Below are 23,009 nucleotides of genomic sequence, written 5' to 3'. Positions count from 1 at the left end.
GAAAGAATTGTGTAAAGAAAAAATTGTATTTTGTTTGGCTTCACTAAAATACCACTTGGCTCCAACTAACCCATATTTTTTGACTCTGACTATGCCCCGAAACTGTGAAAGGGTAGACATTTTAAAAAATGAGATTCAAGTTTGTGTATTTGCATTCCTTTCAGTTTTTGAGTTGTTAGTTGGCCCAGCACTGTAAAGCTTGAGTGAATTTCCTTAATGAAACTTAGCATTAGGGAATCAGTGTTGTTCAAAATTTGCTTTACTAGTGACCAATGTGAAAATGATCTATTTTTCCATACGATTTCTTTTTTCATGTCTGCATTATCAACATACTCTCCTCTAGACAGTATTTATTAATACATGGTAGATACTTTCATAAATAATTGAAGGCTATTCAAAAATTGTGACATAAAGTGATCCAAATTTACTAGGTCAGCTTCATTGCTGGCTTGAACTAGGTGGCACTTCCTGTGGGAAAGTGATCCATTTTCCTGACATAATTGATATGTGTGTCACAAATAGAAATGCCATGCTTGGACTTTGCATGCTCTCCTCTTCGTTTTAAAGTAGAATCTATTTTTCACAATTCAACTGTGACCTGAGTAATCTCCTTTAAGTGAATAAAGCAAAGCTCTAAGGACATCTGTCCAAGGTCACACAGTGGGTCCAGAGCGGAGCCAAAACTCACACCAAGGGATTGCTCCTTAGAAGTGCTATATTCAGTCAGTGCCCTAGCTGTGTGGCTTTGATGGAGGTCTTAATCAAGACTTTTCCCCCAAGTACTTGGCAGACATAAAAAGCATGTGTAAACAATATACACATTCCATTTGACTCTGAAACAGAGCCCCTTGTGGGATACAAATAGGACCTATTTTCCACCCATGGCCATCTTTCCAACAGATTAGCAATGAGAATTGGGCATAGTATGTAGAGCATGCTGTCTAGGATCAGTAGCAGTCTTTCCACTTGAAATTTTGCAGTGTTGAAACTGGTGAGGCCAAGCACTGTGAGTGGCTGTTACTGTCAGTCTCATTCGTGAGGCCAAGCACTGTGAGTGGCTGTTACTGTCAGTCTCATTCAATACCTACTGAAATGTTTTCCTAAAATAAAGTATGATATAAGGTGTGAGGGGAGTGGGAAGAACATAAAAAGGAAAAGATGGTAGGCAGAAAGCAGAATGGAAAAAAGGAGATGATGTATGAAAAGAAGAGAGGTGGGGGAAAAGGTATTGCTCATTGGGCTTTGGGGTCAGACAGAAATATGGGTTCAAATCCCAGCTTGATAAATTCCCAACTGTACATTTTACTTAAATTGGGAATTGTATTCTAACTGTATTAAAGGTGAATGATAGATATATCACTATTCACCAAATAGGGAAAATCCCTACATATAATGGTGTTTTCTGATTTTTCTTTTAGAGAGACTGTCTTTCCTCTGCAGTGTGGAAACTTCAGTGTTTCCAGTAGGATTTGATTTAACTGTATTGTGGTGCAAAACCCATATACATTTTAATGTACAAGATTGTATTCTTGCCGGGCATGGTGGCTCACGCCTGTAATCCCAACACTTTGAGAGTCTGAGGCAGGTGGATCACCTGAGGTCAGGAGTTCAACACCAGCCTGGGCAACATGGTGAAACCCTGTCTCTACTAAAAATACAAAAAATTAGGTGTGGTAGTGTGGTGGTGCGTGCTTGTAATTCCAGCTACTTGGGAGGCTGAGGCAGGAGAGTCACTTAAACCTGGGAGGCAGAGGTTGCAGAGAGCCAAGATGGTGCCACTGTGCTCCAGCCTGGGCAACAAAGCAAGACTCCATCTCAAAAAAAAAAAAAAAAGTGTATTCTCTCCCATAAAGATGTTCAGAGGTAGGCAGTCTAGGGTTGACCAGGGAGTTCATCATGTTGTGAGAGCCCCAGCTCCTTCCAACTTTTTTTTTTTTTTTGAGATGGAGTCTTGCTCTGTCACCCAGGCTGGGGTGCAGTGGCACGATCTCTGCTGACTGCAACCTCTGCCTTCTGGGTTCACACCATTCTCCTGCCTCAGCCTCCCGAGTAGCTGGGACTACAAGTGCCCGCCACCACTCCTGGCTAATTTTTTGTATATTTCTAGTAGAGACGAGGTTTCACCATGTTAGCCAGGATGGTCTCGATCTCCTGACCTCGTGATCCGCCCACCTTGGCCTACCAAAGTGCTGGGATTAGAGGTGTGAGCCACTGCGCCCGACCGCTCCTTCCAACTTTTTGCTCAGCCATTCTTCATCTTGTAAACCAAAAATAAAATTCTAAGCCCCTAAGCCATCTGAATGCACCCCTCCTCTCATCCAAGGACATTCCAAAGTTAACCTAAAAAAGCTAGTTCAGGCCGTGATGGAAAGGGGGGGGGGGTTGGATATGCCTCACAGCTGACCGGCGTTAACACAACAGAGACCTTAAGACTGATAGAACAGACCCTTTGAGTCTGATAAGAAATATTTACAGCCTTTTGTCTCTGAAGCCTGCTACCTGGAGGCTTCATCTACATGATAAAACCTTGGTCTCCACAACCCTCATCATAACCCAGACATTCCTTTCTATTGATTCCATCCAGATCTTTAGATAATAACCAACTGCCGAACAGAAAATCTTTGAATCTCCCTATGACCTAGAATCGCCCCCATCCCTACTTCCAGTTGTCTTGCCTTTCCAGACTGAACTAACATATATCTTGCATGTGTTTTTGGTGCCTTAGCCCTCTCTAAAATGTATAACACCAAGTCTACCTTGGGTAGACATTCTCAGGATCTCTTGAGGGCTGTGTCACAAGCCATTGGCCACTCATGCTTGGCTCAGAATAAATCTCTTCAAGTATTTTACAGAGTTTGACTCTTTTCCTCAACAATCCCCATGGTTCAGTATGGCTACTGGAGCTCCACTATTAAATTTGTGTTTCAGAGAGTAAGATAGGCAAAGAACAGAACGAGGGATCATCTGTCCTTCACCAGGAGATTTCCCAGAAGTACCATGTTTTACATCTTACTGGTCAGAACTTAGTCTTGGCCACACATACTTACAAGGAGCCTGGTAACAAACAGTTTTCACTGGTCCTCCTTTTTTTGAGCCTTGTATATGGGCTTTAGCAAGAAACATTGTGATCCTTAGGAAATGGTTTCAGAAAAGAAAACTATTATTTGTGATAATAATAGTACCTCATACTTGAGGTGTCACAGGCAGCATGCTCAAAAATTCATATGAACCATCTCAGTTAACCTTCCTTTAATGTAGTTATGATCCCCATTTAACAGGAAAAGAAACCGAGGTTTAAAAATTTTAACTAGTTTGCCCAAAGTGGCATTACTAGCAAGTAGCAAACTAGAGCTCAGAACCAGGCTTGTCTTTTTCCAAATTCCAAGCATTTAATCATTATGTTGCCTCCTACTTCTCCATTTTTAACCTGGTACTTTATCCATATTTACAATGGGATTTTTAAAATCTTCTGTTTGTGGTTTTAGGGTCTTTAGCTTCCCTCAATTTTTTTTTCCCCCAAATCTTCAGTATTTTTGTAAAAGAACGTGCTTTTTTTTTTTTTTTTTTTTTTTTTTTTTTTTTTTTTTACATGGGGTCTCACTCTATCACCTACCCAGGCTGGAGTGCAGTGGTGCAACCTTGACTCTCTGCAATCACCACCTCCCAGGCTCAAATGATCCTCTCACTTCAGCCTCCCAAGTAGCTGGGACTACAGGTGTCCGCCATCGCGTGCCTGGATAATTTTTGAGTATTTTGTAGAGACAGGGTTTTGCCATGTTGCCCAGGCTGGCCTCGAACTTCTGAGCTCAAGCAATCCACCCACCTCAGCCTTCCAAAGTGCTGGGATTACAGATGTGAGCCATCGCACCTGGCCCAAGAACATGCTTTTTAACACTTGGTTAGTTAATTGTTAGTTGTCTCCTTGTATTTTGGTTGGAAATTCAAGTTTTTGGCAATTTGTTTTTATCTGAGCACCCTCTTTCTTCCAGGCACAACCCTAAAGGCTATTGGGGATAACAGAGTGAGTAAGATAGAGTCACTACTCTCAAGGCTTTTGCAGTATAGTTCTTTCGAGAATGGATTTTAGACAAGCCTCTTAAAATCACATTAGGCTATGACACTACATGCAAATCACGGTTGACCTACATGTAGACACCCATTTGTCTTTATAATTACAAGTGCATCATTGTACCGTTAATGACCACCCATCCCTTCAAAACATTCCTGAGAAATTAGGTAAATAGGCCATTCTAATTTATGCTCTTTGTATTTTTCCCTTAAACAAGATGGTTAATAGGATTGTGTTAGTAATAAAAGCTTGTTACTCTCCATTTACATAAAGAGGATATGGGTTTGGTTCTAATATGTATTATTTAAAAATAGGTATTAGCCACATCCATTGGTACAAAATAAGTTAATTGCTATTTTATGACATTTTGAATAGTGGCAGAAATAGTGGACAATTGTATTAGAAGCACAAACCAAATGGGACCAATGTGACATTTGGGGTCAGAACCTGTCAATGCAAGTCCACACAGGTTTTATCACTGGAGTACTTTTTCCAAGACCTGAGAAGAAGGATGTTTCACCCAAGGTTAGTGAAGAGGAAACATTACCCAGGATGTAAGGCTGATGACAAAATGTCACACAAAGCCTTTATTTTTTGTACCCAGAAATTGGATAGTAAGAGAAAGGACTGGGAAAGATTCCTGTTCTGTCCATTTTTCTGCTTTGTTTTCTGGTACATCCATTGCTTAAAGTTATTTCTTTATAAAGATGTAAAAATGTTTTCTATATGGGACCTGCCCCATTTCTTAATAATGTACATACAGTTCTATATGAAACATTTGGTTCCGTAATGGGAAAGTAGGTTTCTAAATAGGCATAAATATACTATCTGCCTCTGGCATTTGCCTAGATAGCTTCATCTCTAGGTGTTAAGGTACTTTGTTAACTGAGCTCCATCGATTTGAAAGGTCAGTTCTTTTTGCCTGTTATTTGGCATACATCATGTGCCTTGACACTTGGTTTATAGGTACTGAGTCTCCTGGCTCTCCTAATAGCCCCTTTCATCTTTGATGACCTAATTAACTATCTGATCATGGAAAACTTACAATTTCTAATTGTACTTAAGATAATGGGTTTCATTATTACCTTGAGTAAATTTTACTTTGAAAACTTACAACATTGGGCCCCTAAGGATAATGATAGATAGCACTTGTATAGTTTTAGAATTAAACAAATAGACCAAAAAATGCTTTGCTACATTGTATTTCATGTTACTGCAATGCTGAGGTAAATGGTTTATGCTCATTCCTGATTTCATGTTCCCAGAGATTCTACAGTGATCATGCCAGACATGGCTTCCACTCTCCTAACACATTGTGGGGGAGAAATGTTTGTTAGGAATGAAAGAGACAGGTTTTTGTAAGAAATATATAGCTCAGAGAACTTAAGTGGCTTGCCCAAAGTTCTAGACAGTATGTGATGAATTTGAATGGGTGTGTAATGGGTGACTAAACTGGAAAGGCATGTAGGCAGACTGTTAAAGAGTCATGAAAAACTGACCAAAGAGTGGGAATGTATTTTCTGTGGACAATGGATAGTCACGAGAAGCTTTGGATTGGGTGGTGTGTAATTGATGTATTTAGAAAGAATATTCCTGTAGTAATGGGCCAGTTAAATGACTACGGTGATAGAGATGTGGAGCAGCTGAGAAACCACCAGTACTTATACACATAAAATAAAGTCCCAAAATAATGGGGTGGTGTTCAGGCTGGGAGGGGACAAATAGAGGATACTACAGTGAGAAAATGAGAAGGATTTGGTGGCTTGCTGTATAGGAGAAGGAAAAAAGAAGAGAAGTCAATGATGTTTAAAAGTTTCAAGGTGGTAAGAACTTTATAATAACCACCTATGATAGTAAGAGCTCAAAGACCGTCAGTTAAGAGAAGCCCAAATGTCCATTCTTCTGGCTTCCTTCTCAGATCATATCTTTGATGACTATCTTGTAGAGTATTTCCTAAAACCAAGCATAATGTTCCTTCCTGCTCTCTTCGTTCTGGATCTCATCTAAGCTTGGCTTTCTCTAATGTGATCTGTCCTGTGGGGGTACGGAGAAATTTCCCCAAATATTGAAAATTATGAGAAAATAGAGCTAAGATCGTGACTCAGAAGTGAGTCTTTTCCTGACCGTCTGATGTTATAGCTCAGCTAAGACATGTGAGCGGCATGTATTTGACTCAGTGTATTGTATCCTAGGCGTTCTTTGTGGACCACAACTCCCGTACCACCACTTTCATTGATCCCCGACTCCCACTTCAGAGCAGTAGACCTACAAGTGCGCTGGTTCATCGGCAACACCTGACAAGGCAACGCAGCCACAGTGCGGGTGAGGTGAGTCAAGCATGTTGGGGACTGACCTGTTGGTTGATAGAAGCTTCTAGAATGTGATGGTTTGAGGAATTGGATTTTTTTTTTTAAGTATTTTTTTGTTTTGTTTTTTTGAGTTTGATTTAGAGGCTGAAAAGCTTTCAAATGTTGACAGGGCTTCTCTGGAAATACATACAGCCTAAATCACAAATTTAAAAAGGTAGGATATGTGAGGAAAAACTGAAGAAATTTAAGATTTTTTGACTCAGACGAAGGTGAGAGGGAGTTGATAATGTACTAAAATGTTCAAGACGGGGAGCTGATAAGCCTGTTTGCACACCCATTTTCAGCCTCACAGGAAGAAATGAATATAACTTGGTTAAATATAGAATTTCTTAAGTGAGGTGTTCTATATTACATTACAATATTCATCCAGGGCTATGGGATTATGGAATCCTCACTAGTATTCTTTAAAATTAGGATATTTTTGAGAGAGTTGTTTTATATACTTTATGTGCCTGGAGAAAATGGGCTGAACTAAGAATTGCTAAAAACTGCTTAACCAGTTTGCAGGCACCAATGGTAACCACATGAGGGCCCTCTAATATCCTAACCAAAAAAAAAAAAAAACACACAAAAAATCTTATTTCACTTCTTCCTTTTGCAGTTTAAATATATAAAAGAAATGTCTTAAGTCAAGTTTTCTTCTCCTTCCTATGGGCTTATGATTTGATTATATACCATCACTTGATTTACATTGTCTCTGAAAATTCCCTTTAGAATTAGGATCCTTTACCCGCCTTTACATGCCTTTTCTGTGTCTATGTGCATGTCATGTTTTCAATATTATATTGTATATCAAATATCTTTGTAGCCGTATATTTTGCATAAGAAAAAATATGAATACAGTAAATAACTGGATCTGATTCATCAAAATCTGCTCTTGGAATTTCCCCTCATGATTTACATACTTGCTCCAATGCATCATGTGTTCACTGGTTGTAAGTGCAGATATAGAAGGGTATACATGAGAAGCTCATATAAAAATGATATACAAATATATTACAGGATGAGATATGTACAAAAATATTTATGTTTTATGAGTAGCTAATAAATCTTTACCTTGCTGTCATGTAACCCATTAGTGGTGAACTGAATGACGCTAACAGCATTCATCTTAAAAGCAGAACAGACCTCTCACCTTTGGACCTTGTGTGCGATGTGTAGCACAATTAGGGCTCTGTCTGATATTTTATTGCATAGCCCGTGCCCTTTAACCACTCACCTTATCATGACTTCACAGTATGAAGCTGGCTGTTTGGTCTAGTCAGGACTATTTTTCTGGGAAAACAGACATGAGATTAATAGCTATACTTTCATTTTTTTTCAACCCCTCTACCTTAGAACATGAATTATTTTCATGGTCTAGTAGTAGTAGCCTTTATGAGAGAGGGACCCTAAGGGATACGTTAAGGCTTTTCCTCCTATGGCTGGCAACTGAGCAGTGGCCCAGAGATAACTCCGTACAGACTGAGCGTCCAGCCCTCCACGTTGTTAAACCTTCCAGGGGAGTGTCCTTTCTGACATGGCTGTTGGAATCATGCACATCTTGCAGTGCTGCCCTTCCGAGGGATTGCCCACTGTCTGCTGGTCTGGTTACAAGGACTGAGGTCTCAGAGAGAAGACCTTTGGCTTTTCTGGGAAATGATGAGACATGGCAACATACTGTAAGGAGAGAAAGTATATATTGGAGTGTCGAAATGATCAGATATCTGACTAACAATCTGTACTTAGTGATCAGATCTCCCCAGAGAGTAGCTGTATTCATCCCTCAAAGCCAGTAACTCAAGAGAAGCAGGATGTGAAAACTTCTAATTACATACATGAGTCATTTCAGCCACCATCTTGTATTCCTTCAGCAAATATTCCAGTCAGTAGAAAGATTGATGTCCTTTCCATCTAACAAGCTAACACCAAACACCTACTACAATGAAGAAACATAATGGTTGCTGTTATAAGGGATGCAAATAAATAACACATTTCCTGCATCCTTTTTCTTTTTCTTTTTCTTTTTTTTTTTTTTTTTTTTGAGACTGAGTCTTGCTCTGTTACCAGGCAGGAGTGCAGTGGTGCAATCTCGGTTCACTGCAACCACTGCCTCCCGGGTTCAAGAAATTCTCCTGCTTCAGCCTCCCGAGTAGCTGGGACTATAGGTGCCTGCCACCACACCCGGCTAATTTTTGTATTTTTAGTAGAGATGGGGTTTCACCGTGTTGGCCAGGATGGTCTCGATCTGTTGACCTTGTGATCCAGCCGCCTTGGCCACCCAAAGTGCTGGGATTATAGGCGTGAGCCACCACGCCTGGCCCACACATTTCCCGCATTCTTAATAGGCGAGGAAAACATGAAACCATACTACAAATGAATAAAAATATGAATGAAAAATGCTTTGTAAATTTTCTTTTTTTAATAGTTGGGAAAGAAAAATATACCTTTAGATAATCATGTTTTTTTCTTTTTATTTATATCTTTCTAGCTTTATTGTGGTATAATTGACAAATAATATAAACTGTTCGCAATGGCAGCTGCTTGTTCTGCTTGTTCTGTGGGAGCTCAGAGAAGGTTGTATTTAACTTGGGCTTGAAGGAGAGGGAAGACCTTGTTGAGGAGGGGCTGTTTGAACTACTCTTTGAAGAATGAGTGAGAGCATTCTTAAAGGACAAGCAAGCGGTGGAGGGTGGGGAGGATATTTTTAGCATTAGGGTCTTTAGAAAAATCTTCAGCAAATACCCAAGTGATGCCATATGATAAAAGGGCTGCAAATGGTTGTGGGTGGAATAAAAGTCTGTTTTCAAAATCCCAGTTTATAAATCCAGTGCAGTATGTTATTTTTTCTTATTCTCTCTTATACTACTGTTCTACTATTGTCTTAAAAGACTTCTGTAATATGGGGAAAAATGCTAAAGCAGAAGCGAAAAAAACATTAGAGTTTTCTGGTAAGACTGTTGATGGATATTTTTGGTTATCTACTTGTGTGTATGAGTTTCTAAATCTATATTAGGTGCAATAAATAATTCAGGTTAGGACAACCCTATTTAGCTCCTCCGCACCTGTTCCTATTAGCACCCTGGTGTGGGAGGCTCAAACCAGAAAGATCTGTTGTACCAGGTGTTCTAATAGGCACAGAAAATTGCTCCTGAGGAGATAATATACTAACTCGGAACCCCACATGAAGATTGCTGCTCTTCAACCCCTCCTCTGCTGAGCCAGGGAATTCCCTGGCCTGCCTCAGCCAAAAGAAGAAATATCTTGGCACTGCCCCAAAACATTTTATACCACTCAGTCTTCCCTTTGATTGTGTTGTTGCAGACTGTGCTCTGTCAACGCAGAAGTTAGTCCTGATGAACAAGTCTGCTGTTTAGCTGCTGCAGCCTCCGTAATTATAAGCAGATTGAACTACTTCTGTGCCGCTTGGTAAAGAGTCACTGCCCCAGCCCCTCTCAAGAATGTGGATGCCTCAAATCCTTCCCCCCCTCCCCATTTGGCCACTAAAACAAGACTTTCAATAACTAAGAACCCTGCTTCAGCTCCACAGCTGGTGTCCGTTCTGATCAAGTGGTACTTCACCATGCTCATTGTTAATATTTTGAACAACTTGGTTTGGGATGCTGATACAGAGCATTCTGGCTCTTGGTGCAGAATATAAAAGATGCCTCTGTTTGCAGGTAGGAGAAGATTCTCGACATGCAGGACCACCAGTTCTTCCCAGGCCATCCAGTACATTCAATACAGTCAGTAGGCCACAGTACCAGGACATGGTTCCAGTGGGTATGTCATCCCTTTCCAGAAATTATCTGTCCTTTTGTGCTGTTATCTGTACCATGTACATCTGTACCATGTACACACTTCTCCTGTTGTTAGCCTGCTACTTTTTGCCCTGTATTGAGAAATTGCTGCATTATCCTTAAGAAATGTACAACAAAATCCTATATACTTGAGTCTCAAAGGGCTTCTGTCTTATCATATCCTAAAGGATGAGATTGTTTTTTAATAGCACCCTACCTTTCCTGAGTAGAGGTATTATATTAGATTATTGAAGTTAAGGAAAAATAATTTATTAAGGTAATATGTTATGCAATCATTATAAATTAAGAATTTGGACGAGCATATACTTAGTATATATTTAAGGCTGAGACAGAATTTAAATGGCATGTGAATCTGTAGCAGCCTCACAAAATAAACAATCAAAGAGAGCACATTCTTAAGGGCTTTTGTCACAAATAGAAGGCAGCAAGAACCTCTAAAATAGTAAAATAAAAATAAATGAATGTAGGAAAAAGTCCTAAAAAACAACTTGAGTTGTTATTAAAAGGATGAGGTTGAAGTAGATCGGTGGTTGCCAAACCTGAAGTGCCTAAGGCAGGGGGAGTGGACAGACTGGTGGGAGGCCATATGGGCTCCGTGCTCCGTCTTAAATAAGACTAGGTTGGCTGGGCACAGTGGCTCACGCCTGTAATCCCAGCATTTTGCGGGGCCAAGATGGGCAGATCACAAGGTCGACAGATCGAGACCATCCTAGCTAACACAGTGAAACCCCGTCTCTAGTAAAGATAAGAAAAAATTAGCCAGGCCTGGTGGCATGCACCTGTAGTCCCAGCTGCTCAGGAGGCTGAGATAGGAGAATCACTTGAACCCGGGAGGCGGAGGTTGCAGTGAGCCGAGATTGCACCACTGCACTCCAGCCTAGGGACAAAGCAAGACTCAGTCTCAAAAAAAAAAAAAAAAAAAAAAAAAAAAAAAAAAAAAAATTTAGACCAGCTCTCCATTTATCTTTGTTTTAAAACGTTTTTGTTTCTTTTTTTTATTATTATACTTTAAGTTCTAGGGTACATGTGCACAACATGCAGGTTTGTTACATATGTATACATGTGCCATGTTGGCGTGCTGCACCCATTAACTTGTCATTTACATTAGGTATATCTCCTAATGCTATCCCTACCCCCTCCCCCTACCCCACGACAGGCCCCAGTGTGTGATGTTCCCCGCCCTGTATCCAAGTGTTCTCATTGTTCAATTCCCACCTATGAGTGAGAATGTGCGGTATTTGGTTTTTTGTCCTTGCAATAGTTTGCTGAGAATGATGGTTTCCAGCTTTATCCATATCCCTACAAAGGACATGAACTCATCCTTTTTTATGACTGCGTAATATTCCATGGTGTATCTGTGCCACATTTTCTTAATCCAGTCTATCATTGATGGACATTTGGGTTGGTTCCAAGTCTTTGCTATTGTGAATAGTGCTGCAATAAACATATGCGTGCATGTGTCTGTATAGCAGCATGATTTATAATCCTTTGGGTATATACCCAGTAATGGGATGGCTGGGTCAAATGGTATTTCTAGTTCTAGATCCTTGAGGAATCGCCACACTGTCTTCCACAATGGTTGAACTAGTTTACAGTCCCACCAACAGTGTAAAAGTGTTCCTATTTCTCCACATCCTCTCCAGCACCTGTTGTTTCTTGACTTTGTAATGATCGCCATTCTAACTGGTGTGAGATGGTATTTCATTGTGGTTTTGATTTGCATTTCTTCTACCTCCCTGGCTGACTACTAATTAATCAGAAGATGGTTTTTCATTTCTGACTTGTCATTTCTGTGAGGCTGATTTTCATAAGCTTAAAATGATCAAGATCTAGAATCTCATTGGTGACCTCATCTTGCCATTTGATAATAAATATGGCTTATCAAATGAGTTTACTAAGAATGTTTAACTAAGCCACAGCTAACAGATCTAAGTCCAATAATCATATAAAAGGTTAGATAGAAATTGGAATGTAAGCACCTACAGTGGTGAGCACAGTCTAGTTCTAAACTATAACTTTGAGTATAAGTAATATTAGCCAGAAAAACAGATTTCATTTATTTTTTTATTTTTCAGTAGAAACAAGTTCTCACTATGTTGCCCAGGCTGGTCTTAATCTCCTGAGCTCAAGTGATCCTCCCAACTCAGACTCTCAAAGTGCTGGGGTTACAGGCGTAAGCTACCATGCCTAGCTGAAAAACAGATGATTTTGAAAAGTTTGGATGTATAGTCCGGGCGCAGTGGCTTACGCCTGTAATCCTAGCACTTTGGGAGGCCGAGGCAGGTGGATCAAGATCAGGAGTTTGAGATTAGCCTGGCCAACATGGCAAAACCCCATCCCTTTTAAAAATACAAAAAAAAAAAAATTAGCTGGGCATGGTGGCGGGCACCTATAATCCCAGCTACTTGGGAGGCTGAAGCAGGAGAATTGCTTGAACCCATGAGGGCAGAAGTTGCAGTGAGCTGAGATGATGCCACTTCACTGCAGTCTGGGTGAAAGAGTGCAACTGCACCTCACACACACACACACACAAGTTTGGATTTATATACATAAAACTAATAATAGATTCTTTTTTAAATTGTTGTCTTTTCTGATTTTTTTTTCAGCTTACAATGACAAGATTGTTGCATTTCTACGTCAACCCAATATCTTTGAAATTCTACAGGAGCGTCAACCTGATCTTACCAGGAATCACTCACTCAGGTAACAATAATATTGGTATCTGGTTCATGTTGCATAAGCACAAACCATTAAATCTTAGTTGTACTGATATTTGTCTTGGAAATTTATTCTTTCTTTCTGACATCCTTTGCTAAAACATCTTGTATGCAAATATTTTGTCATCATCACCAGGTATTGCAGTGCTGACTTCTCTCTATTAAGTATAAAAGTTGAATAAAATCAGCCAGGCTCAGTGACTCACACCTGTAATCTCAGCACTTTGGGAGGCCAAGATGGGCAGATCACGAGGTCAAGAGATCAAGACCATCCTGCCCAACATGGTGAAACCCCGTCTCTACTCAAAATACAAAAATTAGCTGAGCGTGGTGGTGCGTGCCTGTAGACCCAACTACTCGGGAGGCTGAGGCAGGAGAATCGCTTGAACCTGGGAGGTGGAGGTTGCAGTGAGCTGAGATCGTGCCACTGCACTGCAACCTGGTGACAGAGTGAGACTCCATCTCAAAAAAAAAAAAGGTTGAATAAAATCAACTAAACAATCCAGAATCCTATTTAAAAAAAGAAATATGAAAAAAACACAAAAAAATTAAGCCAAGAGTTTATCCTAGATGTGCAGATTATGATGAAATTAATGACATAACCTTTTTGAGTGTAACTTGAGTAAGCAAAAGTAGCATACAGTTTATTGAATTGAGATGCGTAGAGTTCCAGATTTGGTATTCACATTTTTCCATAATAAAAACAGATTAGAACCTAAGTAGGGAATGTGATACTCTCTAAAACTGAGCCTCCCCTTGCATGAACCCTCTCTTCTAAACAACTTTTCAAAGCATCGTGCCTCAGGCCCGGTTTTACTTTCCTGAATACATGCTGTTCCCCTTCCCTGGCAAGCTTTTCTCTCCTTCTGAGTTTGGGAAGCAAGATTTTTCCACTAAAACCCAGCAGAAGCGTTCCCTCCTTGAAATCTTTCAACTCCACTGTGGACTCTCACTTTCATGATCTAGATTAGTATTTCTCTATCTAAGTGTGCTAGGCATCAGTGGGGATAGGAAAAGAAGAGTTTCTGCTGACAATCTTTCTTAACCCCAACTCCAGTTGTCACCTTTACTGGTAGAAGTATATTTGCCTGGTGGTACCATCCTGGCCCACAGCAGTGATTCTCAAATACTGATCCACTAAGTTGTGCCAAACTGTTTTCATCAGTATGACCTGGGAAGCTTATATAATACAAAATGCCAGGTCCTGCCTCCTCCAATTCCTCTCCCTTCTGTGAATTTATATCCCCTGTTCTCCCATGCCCTACCCAGAAATTTAATTCAAGAGGTCTGGGGTGGAGCCTAATAATTATTTTTTCAAAACCTCTCTGTATAATTGTGATGGCACAGTTGGCTGCAATAACCTTTGGTCTTGACACTATTTTGATGATTAGTCATGAAATGTATCACATTGTCCTTTGTACTGTTTTGACTTTATGACTTTTGTGTTTTGGTTTGACTTTTCAAGTCCTTATGTGTTATTTTCCAGTTAGATTTTAAGAGCCTTGCAAATAGGGATCTTATCCAACTCATCATCATTTTTCCTCCTTACTGTTCAAATATCTAGAATAGCATTTTGCACATAGTGAATGTAAAAATATGTATGTATATAGTTGTTGATTTGAAAATAAATTACCAAATATTCTTACGATATTCTCGGTCTCATGTCTTTTTTTTTTTTTTTCTTTTTTCTTTTGAGACGGAGTCCCACTCTTATTGCCCAGGCTGGAGTGCAATGGTGCAATCTCGGCTCACTGCAACCTCCGCCTCCTGGGTTCAAGCGATTCTCCTGTCTCAGCCTCCCGAGTAGCTGGGATGACAGGTGTCCGCCGCAACACCCGGCTAATTTTCGTATTTTTAATAGAGACAGGATTTCACCATGTTGGTCAGGCTGGTATTGAATGCCTGACCTCAGGTGATCCGGCTGCCTGGGCCTCCAAAAGTGCTGGGATTACAGGCATGAGTCACTGTGCCTGACCTTAGTCTCATGTCTTTAAAGTTGTCACTACCTTCTAAAGTTTGTAAAGGCTAAAGCTACACAACATTTCAAGTATTATGCTATAAACATTGAGTATATAAAAATCCCAGTTTCACCTGGTTTCACATGGTTAATAACATTTGACTCACCTCTTAGTGCTTTCCCCAACATAAGCATGCTGTTCTTAACCACAGAAAAATTATAATAATTATACAAGTGAAGATTTTGTATGTTTGTTTATTATGGCATCCACTCAGTAATCCATGTTCCCCTAGAGAATCTTGTGTAAGAAGTTTTAGCTTTAAAAAATTGCAGAAACAAGCTCGTCAGTGGTCTAATTAGAAATGTTAGCAATCCTAGACCTCAAAGCAAAACAAACAAACAAACAAAATTCTTCCTCTTTTGCTAATCACAAAATAAAGAGAACTCTATTTCCTCTCTCTTCTACCACTTCCAACACACACCACACGTTAATATCTGTTCCTCTAAGTGTACCCCATCCCCCACAAAAAAGAGGAAACTCAAGAAGTTTTTCACTTTTTCTCTGCACTTCACATTAGTATGTAATACGAATTAACATATCTTTAAATCTCCACTATCAGAGAGATTAGGTGATCTAATCTACCGGGACAAGGCATTTGTCATTATTCTGTAATGATTTGACAGAATCTTAACAGATCCTAACAGAGGGAAAAGTTGCAGGCCCAAGTTGGTAGCTTCAAGTTTTGTTTTGTTTTCTTTTTGCTTTTTAGAGTCTGAAAAGTCTCTAATCTCCTAAAGATTGTTGAAGATTTTTTTTTTAGTGGCATCTAGGGTCCTCAGTTAAGCATAATCTTTCTTCTAACATAGGATTCACATGGTAATCTATTTTATGCATTTATTTGATAGGCTATGAAATATATTTCCATCTTTACAGAATGTGACCGTGGAAAGCAGACGCAGTCATGATAAGTAAAAGGAAGGGGGAACTTAAATCAATGAGATAATGCCACTCCTCCTATCCAGAGTGTGTGTCACACTGCACTTTCATTTTCTGTCGAGTTTTTGGGAGTTAAATATTTTGCTTATCATAACATTGAAAAGGGGAAGTTTGTATATCTAAGAGAACATTCTGTTTTATATAGTTGAGGAGCATTCCCACAAACACAGGGGTGGGAAATCAGCTGAGTTTCTTTAATCTCCTATTTCAGTGATATTTTTGATAACAGATTTATGCATGGAATGGAGCCACTGAGCAATCTATGTGTCAAAGTTCGCTGTGGACCTTATATTCATACCTGGAACAAGGATTCCCAGTACCAACATAGCTTTGTATATGTTCTTTCTCATCTGTGGCATACCACTTACGATAAATATTCCTTCTTATTCTTCCCACAATATCCTGGTAAAAGTGGCAGCCCTTAAGAGATTGAAATAGGTATACCTCTTTACTTTGTGTTTTCCTGGTTTGCTTGTGATTCCTCCTAAACCAGAGGATAGCAGGCAATTCATTTAGTTTGCATCTATGTATAGTTTTCTCTTCCCTGAGACTTCACTGGTGTGTCTTCCTGTCTATGTGGCTATGGTTTTCCATGCATTGTGATATGGCTTTTACTTTCAACTGCTGTATTTAAATCACTGCTCCCTATAAATTCATTTATCACGTAAATGTGAATGGTACTAAGTTACTGTCCTTTTTTTTTTTTAAAAAAACAAACCTCAGGAGATGTTTATTTCTCCTATTAGAAAAATGAGCTTCCAAAAGTTAGTACCACATCTATAAAATGGGTAGTGTCCCCATTGGATTATTATACGCTACTACTGGTTCTCACTGAAAGAAGATGTTTGTATGCTATGACATTAAAATAAAAGCTGAAAAAAAAGTTCTAACATTTTATATGAATACAGATATATTCATTAGAAAACAACCTTTAACAATACTTGATAGGTGAATGTAATGCATATTTAAAAGTTCAATAAAATTTTTAGTATTGGTGTTTGTACAGCACTGTGTAATGAGAAAGGCTATGAACCTGAGTTAAGAGTTGAGAATTTCCCCTCTAATATGATCATTAGGTCCAATCAGTAAATCTGTTCCCTGCTAGTCCAGCTCTCCCCAGGCACCAGTGATTATTTTTGGCAGCAGGCTGTTTCCTCCTTGAGTGCTTCCTATATAACTCACCTTGCCATGAGGACATGATCTGTGATTATTTTTTCATTCTGGGTAGATTAGATCATTCCATATTTTATGTTATTAGGAAATCAGTAACTTGGGAGTCAATAAATTCTGAACCACAAAAGGCAAATGGATATGTGTTTCAGGATTCACCAGACTAGAGGCAAATGCAGACTTGAACCTTCTATTTCCTCTCATTATCCTATTTGAAGAGCCCTGGGGTTTTGTCAGAGTTTAACTTTACTCTTAATTTTTTTTTAATTTTAAAAATAATTGCCCATTTTGAAATTTTTCAAACAATACAGAATTTTAGGTAGTAAAAAGTTAAAGTATCAAAAGCTGTCTTTCATAAGATAAACCCTAGTGTTCAAAATTGCTAATCTATTTCTTTTCCAGCTTTGTGGCAAATGAATTTTTCTACATGTAATATTAGACTGGAAATGTTAGTCTTGGTTAACATCTGAACTATTTGGGTGAAAATAGCATGAATTTACTTCTGTTGATCCGTATGCATTTTCCTGTTAAAACCTGCCTAGCTCTCTCCCTTAGTCTTCTCCTGACTTGTTTACTTATCACTCAGATGTCTGGACCAACATGGCAAACTTCTGATCTTTGCTGTACCAAACTTAAATAATAGCAAATCTGGACTGAGACTATTATTTTCCTACAGACAATTCACATAGGGATAATTATTGAATTTTTAAAGATACCTTTTTTTTTCTTTTGAGACAGGGGGTCTCACTCTGTTGCCCAGGCTACAGTGTAGTGTCACGATCACAGTTGACTGCAGCATCAACCTCCTGGGCTCAAGCCGTCCTCCTGCCTTAGCCTCCCAAGTAGCTGGGACTACAGGAGCACACCACCTTGCCCTGCTAATTGTTTTATGTTTATTTTATTTTTTCTTATAGAGATAGAGCCTTGCTATGTTGTGCAGGTTCATTTTGAATACCTGGGCTTAAGAGATCCTCCTGCTTCAACCTCCCAAAGTGCTGGGATAACACTGGTAATTTGTTGCCATTCAACACCATGAGCCATTGCTCCTGGACACCTGATTAAAATAATTTATTGACACCACATAGTAATGGTCATTGAGAAGTCCTAATAGTAGACTCTGTCTCACTGGGAGAGCAGCAGTAATGGCTCTTAGAAGGTAGTTGAGAATAGCTCTTAAGATTTTGTTCAGGTTTGGAGTCAGAAAGACCTAGGTTTGAATTCTGGCTCTGCAATTTACCCACCAGCTGACTTTGAATGAGACATTAAACAATCCTCCAAGTTGTCATCCTCATCTGTAAAATGGGGATCAGAAATTCTAACTTCCAGCGTCTTTTTGAAGATTAAATGAAATAATATATGTATAAAGCATTTGGTACTGTGTAAGCATAGTAAGCATACAGCAAATTTAAATCAATATTATATTAGTAGTCTGCCCTTCACTTCTTTGTTCTATCAGAAGGACTCAGTTTTTTTTGTTTTGTTTTGTTTTTTTTGTTTTTTTTTTTTTAAGACGGAGTCTCGCTCTGTCGCCCAGGCTGGAGTGCAGTGGCCGGACCTCAGCTCACTGCAAGCTCCGCCTCCCGGGTTCCCGCCATTCTCCTGCCTCAGCCTCCCGAGTAGCTGGGACCACAGGCGCCCGCCACCTCGCCCGGCTAGTTTTTTGTATTTTTAGTAGAGACGGGGTTTCACCATATTAGCCAGGATGGTCTCGATCTCCTGACCTCGTGATCCGCCCGTCTCGGCCTCCCAAAGTGCTGGGATTACAGGCTTGAGCCACCGCGCCCGGCCAGGACTCAGTTTAAAGTAATTTGCCCCTAAACTCTAAAAACCACTATTCCTGAAATTGATCATACGTATAAATGGAACCATGTGATTCTGTGGATATAATTTAAATGCAACTAGGATCTAGGATCTCTCTTCCTTTTGGGGGTGGGGAGCAGACGAAGTCTCGCTCTGTCGCCCAGGCTGGAGTGCGGTGGGCACAATCTCGGCTCACTGCAACATCTGCCTCCCAGGTTCAAGCAATTTTGTACCTCAGCCTCCTGAGTAGCCAGAACTACAGCAATGCACTACCACGCCCGGCTAATTTTTATATTTTCAGTAGAGATGGGGTTTCACCATGTTGGCCAGGCTGGTCTTGAACTCCTGGCCTCAAGTGATCTGCCTACCTGGGCCTCCCAAAGTGTTGGAATTATAGGTGTGAGCCACTGTGCCTGGCCATCTTTAATTCAACCATTAATTTGTTTATAGGAGGGCTTTTTAGTGGTGCTGTCACACTGTTTCCTACAGCGAGCTTTACTCTAAAATCTTTTACATTTATGCAATAAAACCAGCCTTGACTGCTCCATGCCTGGACTGAGGACTGAGCCTTCTGGCTCGAGGTTTAGCCAGAAATTACTGAGGGCCAAAATATCATGGCAATATCATTAAGATAACATTTTAGAAGCCATCCAAAGGTATATTAAAGTATCTTTCCAAGCAGCTAATTATATTGTAGGCCTAATAAGAGATTAGAGACTTTGTTCTTCAGGGCAGTAAGGAACACAGATTCTTAGAACCTGTCACCTATTCTATGACTTCTGCAAAAGAAATAAGTGCTAGTCATGTTTTATTTGGATGGATGTGCTAATTTATAGATCTGCATATGCTTTTGAATTATATATCATGTATATATCTAATTTTCACATTTTTGATGCATGGAATCTCTTAACTATTAATGTCAACTTTAAGACAACTGGACAGTCAATCGCCTAAAATTTAAAAGGCCCAAAACAGGAACTCCAATAGCCAAAATTAGTTTAGGTTATTTTCATAGTATCACACTCAGATATTTGTTAAATTATTTTCCGATAAACATTGTTCTCTGATGTAACTTTGAAAGATTCCCCAAATTACACATACATTCATCCACTGGATGTTTCTCCAAAGCATTGTGGTTTTTTGCTAATAAGTGGTTCAATCATGTTTTTCAAGATGATTTTCTTACATGAGGAATAATCATGTTTTAGGTATATCTGTTTTACTGTTGATTTTTCCTACATTCTGTTATATTTATGAAGAAAACAATTCAGTAAAATGTCATTTTCCTTTAGTCATTAAACTTGGACTCTCTGTGGACCAAAGCAAAATATCAGCGCTGAAACCAGTCTCAGTGCTTTCCCTAACCCAAAAGAATAATAAATCCGCTTCTAAATCGTAGAGAACAATGAATTATTTATGATAGCACAAAGTAGTTTTTAATAAAATCTGCTTTTTACTTATATTTAAATAAATGCCCAGTTACTGGATCAGAAGCATTTCTTACAAAGCAAACAAAATAAGCATCCATTCTATGTTAATAATATGTTGGCAAGTTTATTTAGAACAGCTTGCCAACAATACAAACAGAAAAAGGAGTGGGTCAACAGAAATCTAGTCTGGCTTTATTTTCAATAGATCATATTATGTGTTGAAAAAGGAATAAATAATTATGGAGCCTATCTAATAATATACTCAATAGTTTAAAATTATTGAGTGCTTCCTATATAATAGGCTCCAGGCTAAGTATTTCATTTGCATTCTATAATTATGTTTATTTTAACATGAGGAAACAGAGTTAAATAACTCTCTAAGTTCTTAGCATGCAGATAACTTATATCTATTTATGACAAACTTTGTCCCTACGCATGTGGCTAATTAATTTCACATCTCTGGGTCCATAAGAATCATATGACCATAATGGACTTAAATTCCCATAACCTTTCAACTGCTTGACTGTATCTGTCAAGTCAGACAGTGCCCTGTGACTGTAATAATGAGTGTGAATGATCCGTGCTGGTCTTCCTTTCTTGACATTATACCATTAGGGAAGTCAAAGCATTTCTCTAGAACTGCCTCAGGGCAGTTTTTAAAAACATGTATTTGTGAATGTGCCACTGAACTATATCTAGAGGAACCAGGATGTGCAGAGTCGGCAGTCCAGAGTTTTGTGGTTCTGAGCATTGGTCTTCTGGTTGTCTCCAAACACGTGCCCTTTGACTTCACCAAAATGTTGGGTGGTTTCATGAGAATGTTTTCTGTGGGAATTCAGTCTTGAGACTTTGTTCATTGTCCTCAAATGATCTAGTAGAGTTGATCTTCTGGGGTGATTTCGTGCAGAGGAGGAAGTGGTTACACATATTGTGAGAGTCTGAGAGACAGCAGTAGCTGGAGACTTTTTCCTGAGCTTGTCACTGTATGGTTTAGGTTCTCGTTTTACGTTGTGAGTTTTCATGTTAAGAGATTGCCTTTTTACCTGCCTTTACGTTTCTCTCCAGTAGATTCTGTTTTAGTAAATAATTAGACATCAGCTTTCCAATTCTTTTTTTATTTCTCTGCCACAGCAAAAAAAAAAAAAAAAATAGATTGTTTATTCCAAACACCAGGTGGATTCTTAGGGGAAATTGTTAGGAGCCACATATGTTATTTTGGCCTAAATTAATCATGTCCCTGGTTTGTATTTTACTAAGCACTTATCAGGTAGACAGAAAAGTGTTTGGTACTTGGGGAACACAAAAGATAAAGGAGGAACAACTGGGCACCATAGCTCACGCCTGTAATCCCAGCCACTTTAGGAGGCCAAGGTGGGTGGATCACTTGAGGTCAGGAGTTCACCTGGCCAACATATGAAACCTTGTTTCCCCTAAAAATACAAAAATTAGCCAGATGTGGTGGCGCATTCCTGTAATCCTAACTACACTGGAGGCTGAGGCAGGAGAATCACTTGAACTCAGGAGGCAGAGTTTGCAGTGCGTCGATATTGAGTCTCTTCACTCCAGCCTGGGTGACACAGTGAGACTCCATCTCAAAAGAAAGATAAAGGAGAAAAGGCTTTTGCCCTCAAGAAACTTGTGTTTCAAAAGGAATTTAAGTTGTACCTCACTAGCCAAATCAGAAGGTGCACCCATAAAAGTGCTAGAATGTACTCTAAGGGGCACAGAGAGATAAATGTACCCATGTAGAGAGGACCAAATGACAATATGTTGTATTAATATAACCTTAATCTTCATTATATACCACTAAGGTTGAATTGAATTTATTTGTTAAGGAAGAAGCCAGGCTAATGCAGTAAGTAACTCACTCCTATAATCCCAGCAGTTTGGGAGGCTGAGGCAGGAGGATCACTTGAGGCCAGGAGTTCAAGACCAGCCCAGACAACATAGCAAGACCCTGTCTCTACAAAAATGTTTAAAAATTAGCCGGGTGTGGTGGTACATACCTGTAGTCCCACCTACTCAGGAGACTGAGGCAAGAGGATCACTTGAGCCCAGGAGTTTGAAGCTGTAGTGAGCCATGATTGTACCACTGCACTCTAGGCTAGGCAACAGAGAGGACTGCCACAGATTCCTTCTAACTGTATACATTAATAAACTTGAATAAATATATTAAAGTAATTTTCAAATATTCCTCTAGTCATGGTCGGTTGTCTTTAACAACATTTCTCAAACTTGTTATGTTATTCCAAACGCTGCGTGGACTCATGAAAATTTGTAGGAGTCACATCTGTTATTTTCCACTCTAAAAAGAAAAAGAAATATCGCAGACCTATAATGTTGACATTAATCGCTTTTATTTTAAACTTAAATGTGTACAAATATAAAATATGTATAATAAAAGCTTACAGCTTTTATAAACTACAAAACCAAAAGACATACAAATTAAGTTAAAAACTAGAAAAAAAATCAATAATATTTGAATTAATGCTATTAATGTGAGGATATTTTGTTTTGCAGAAGCCAGATCACCGATGTTGAGACCATTATCGGTGGAAAGACATATTTGTGCTTTTCTGTGCTTGTGTTTGACTTGATTCTTTTGATTTTGCATCTCTGGCCTAGCATGTGCCGCCTTGGAATTATCACAGTCATTGTTTTTCCTTCTTAACAAAAAGCTTATTTTTATCTACTGATTCA

The 23,009-nt window shown here is 39.2% G+C and overlaps 1 protein-coding gene across 3 annotated transcripts in view; it reads left to right on the top strand.

Moving 5' to 3' along the window:
* Positions 1–23,009, top strand: part of HECW2 (HECT, C2 and WW domain containing E3 ubiquitin protein ligase 2) — a 386,375-nt gene that overhangs the window by 301,518 nt on the left and 61,848 nt on the right. For all 3 annotated transcript variants that reach the window (XM_015131908.3, XM_015131909.3, XM_077957331.1), the window contains 3 exons: positions 6,262–6,396; positions 10,098–10,200; positions 12,845–12,941. In XM_015131908.3, the coding sequence (XP_014987394.1) occupies positions 6,262–6,396; positions 10,098–10,200; positions 12,845–12,941 (335 nt within the window). The remainder of the gene's footprint in view (positions 1–6,261; positions 6,397–10,097; positions 10,201–12,844; positions 12,942–23,009) is intronic.

This window comes from Macaca mulatta, chromosome 12 (genome assembly GCF_049350105.2).
Source record: "Macaca mulatta isolate MMU2019108-1 chromosome 12, T2T-MMU8v2.0, whole genome shotgun sequence".
Lineage (NCBI taxonomy): Eukaryota > Metazoa > Chordata > Mammalia > Primates > Cercopithecidae > Macaca > Macaca mulatta.
The sequence above is the reverse complement of the archived record's forward strand: the minus strand, read 5'-3'. Positions and strand labels throughout refer to the sequence as shown.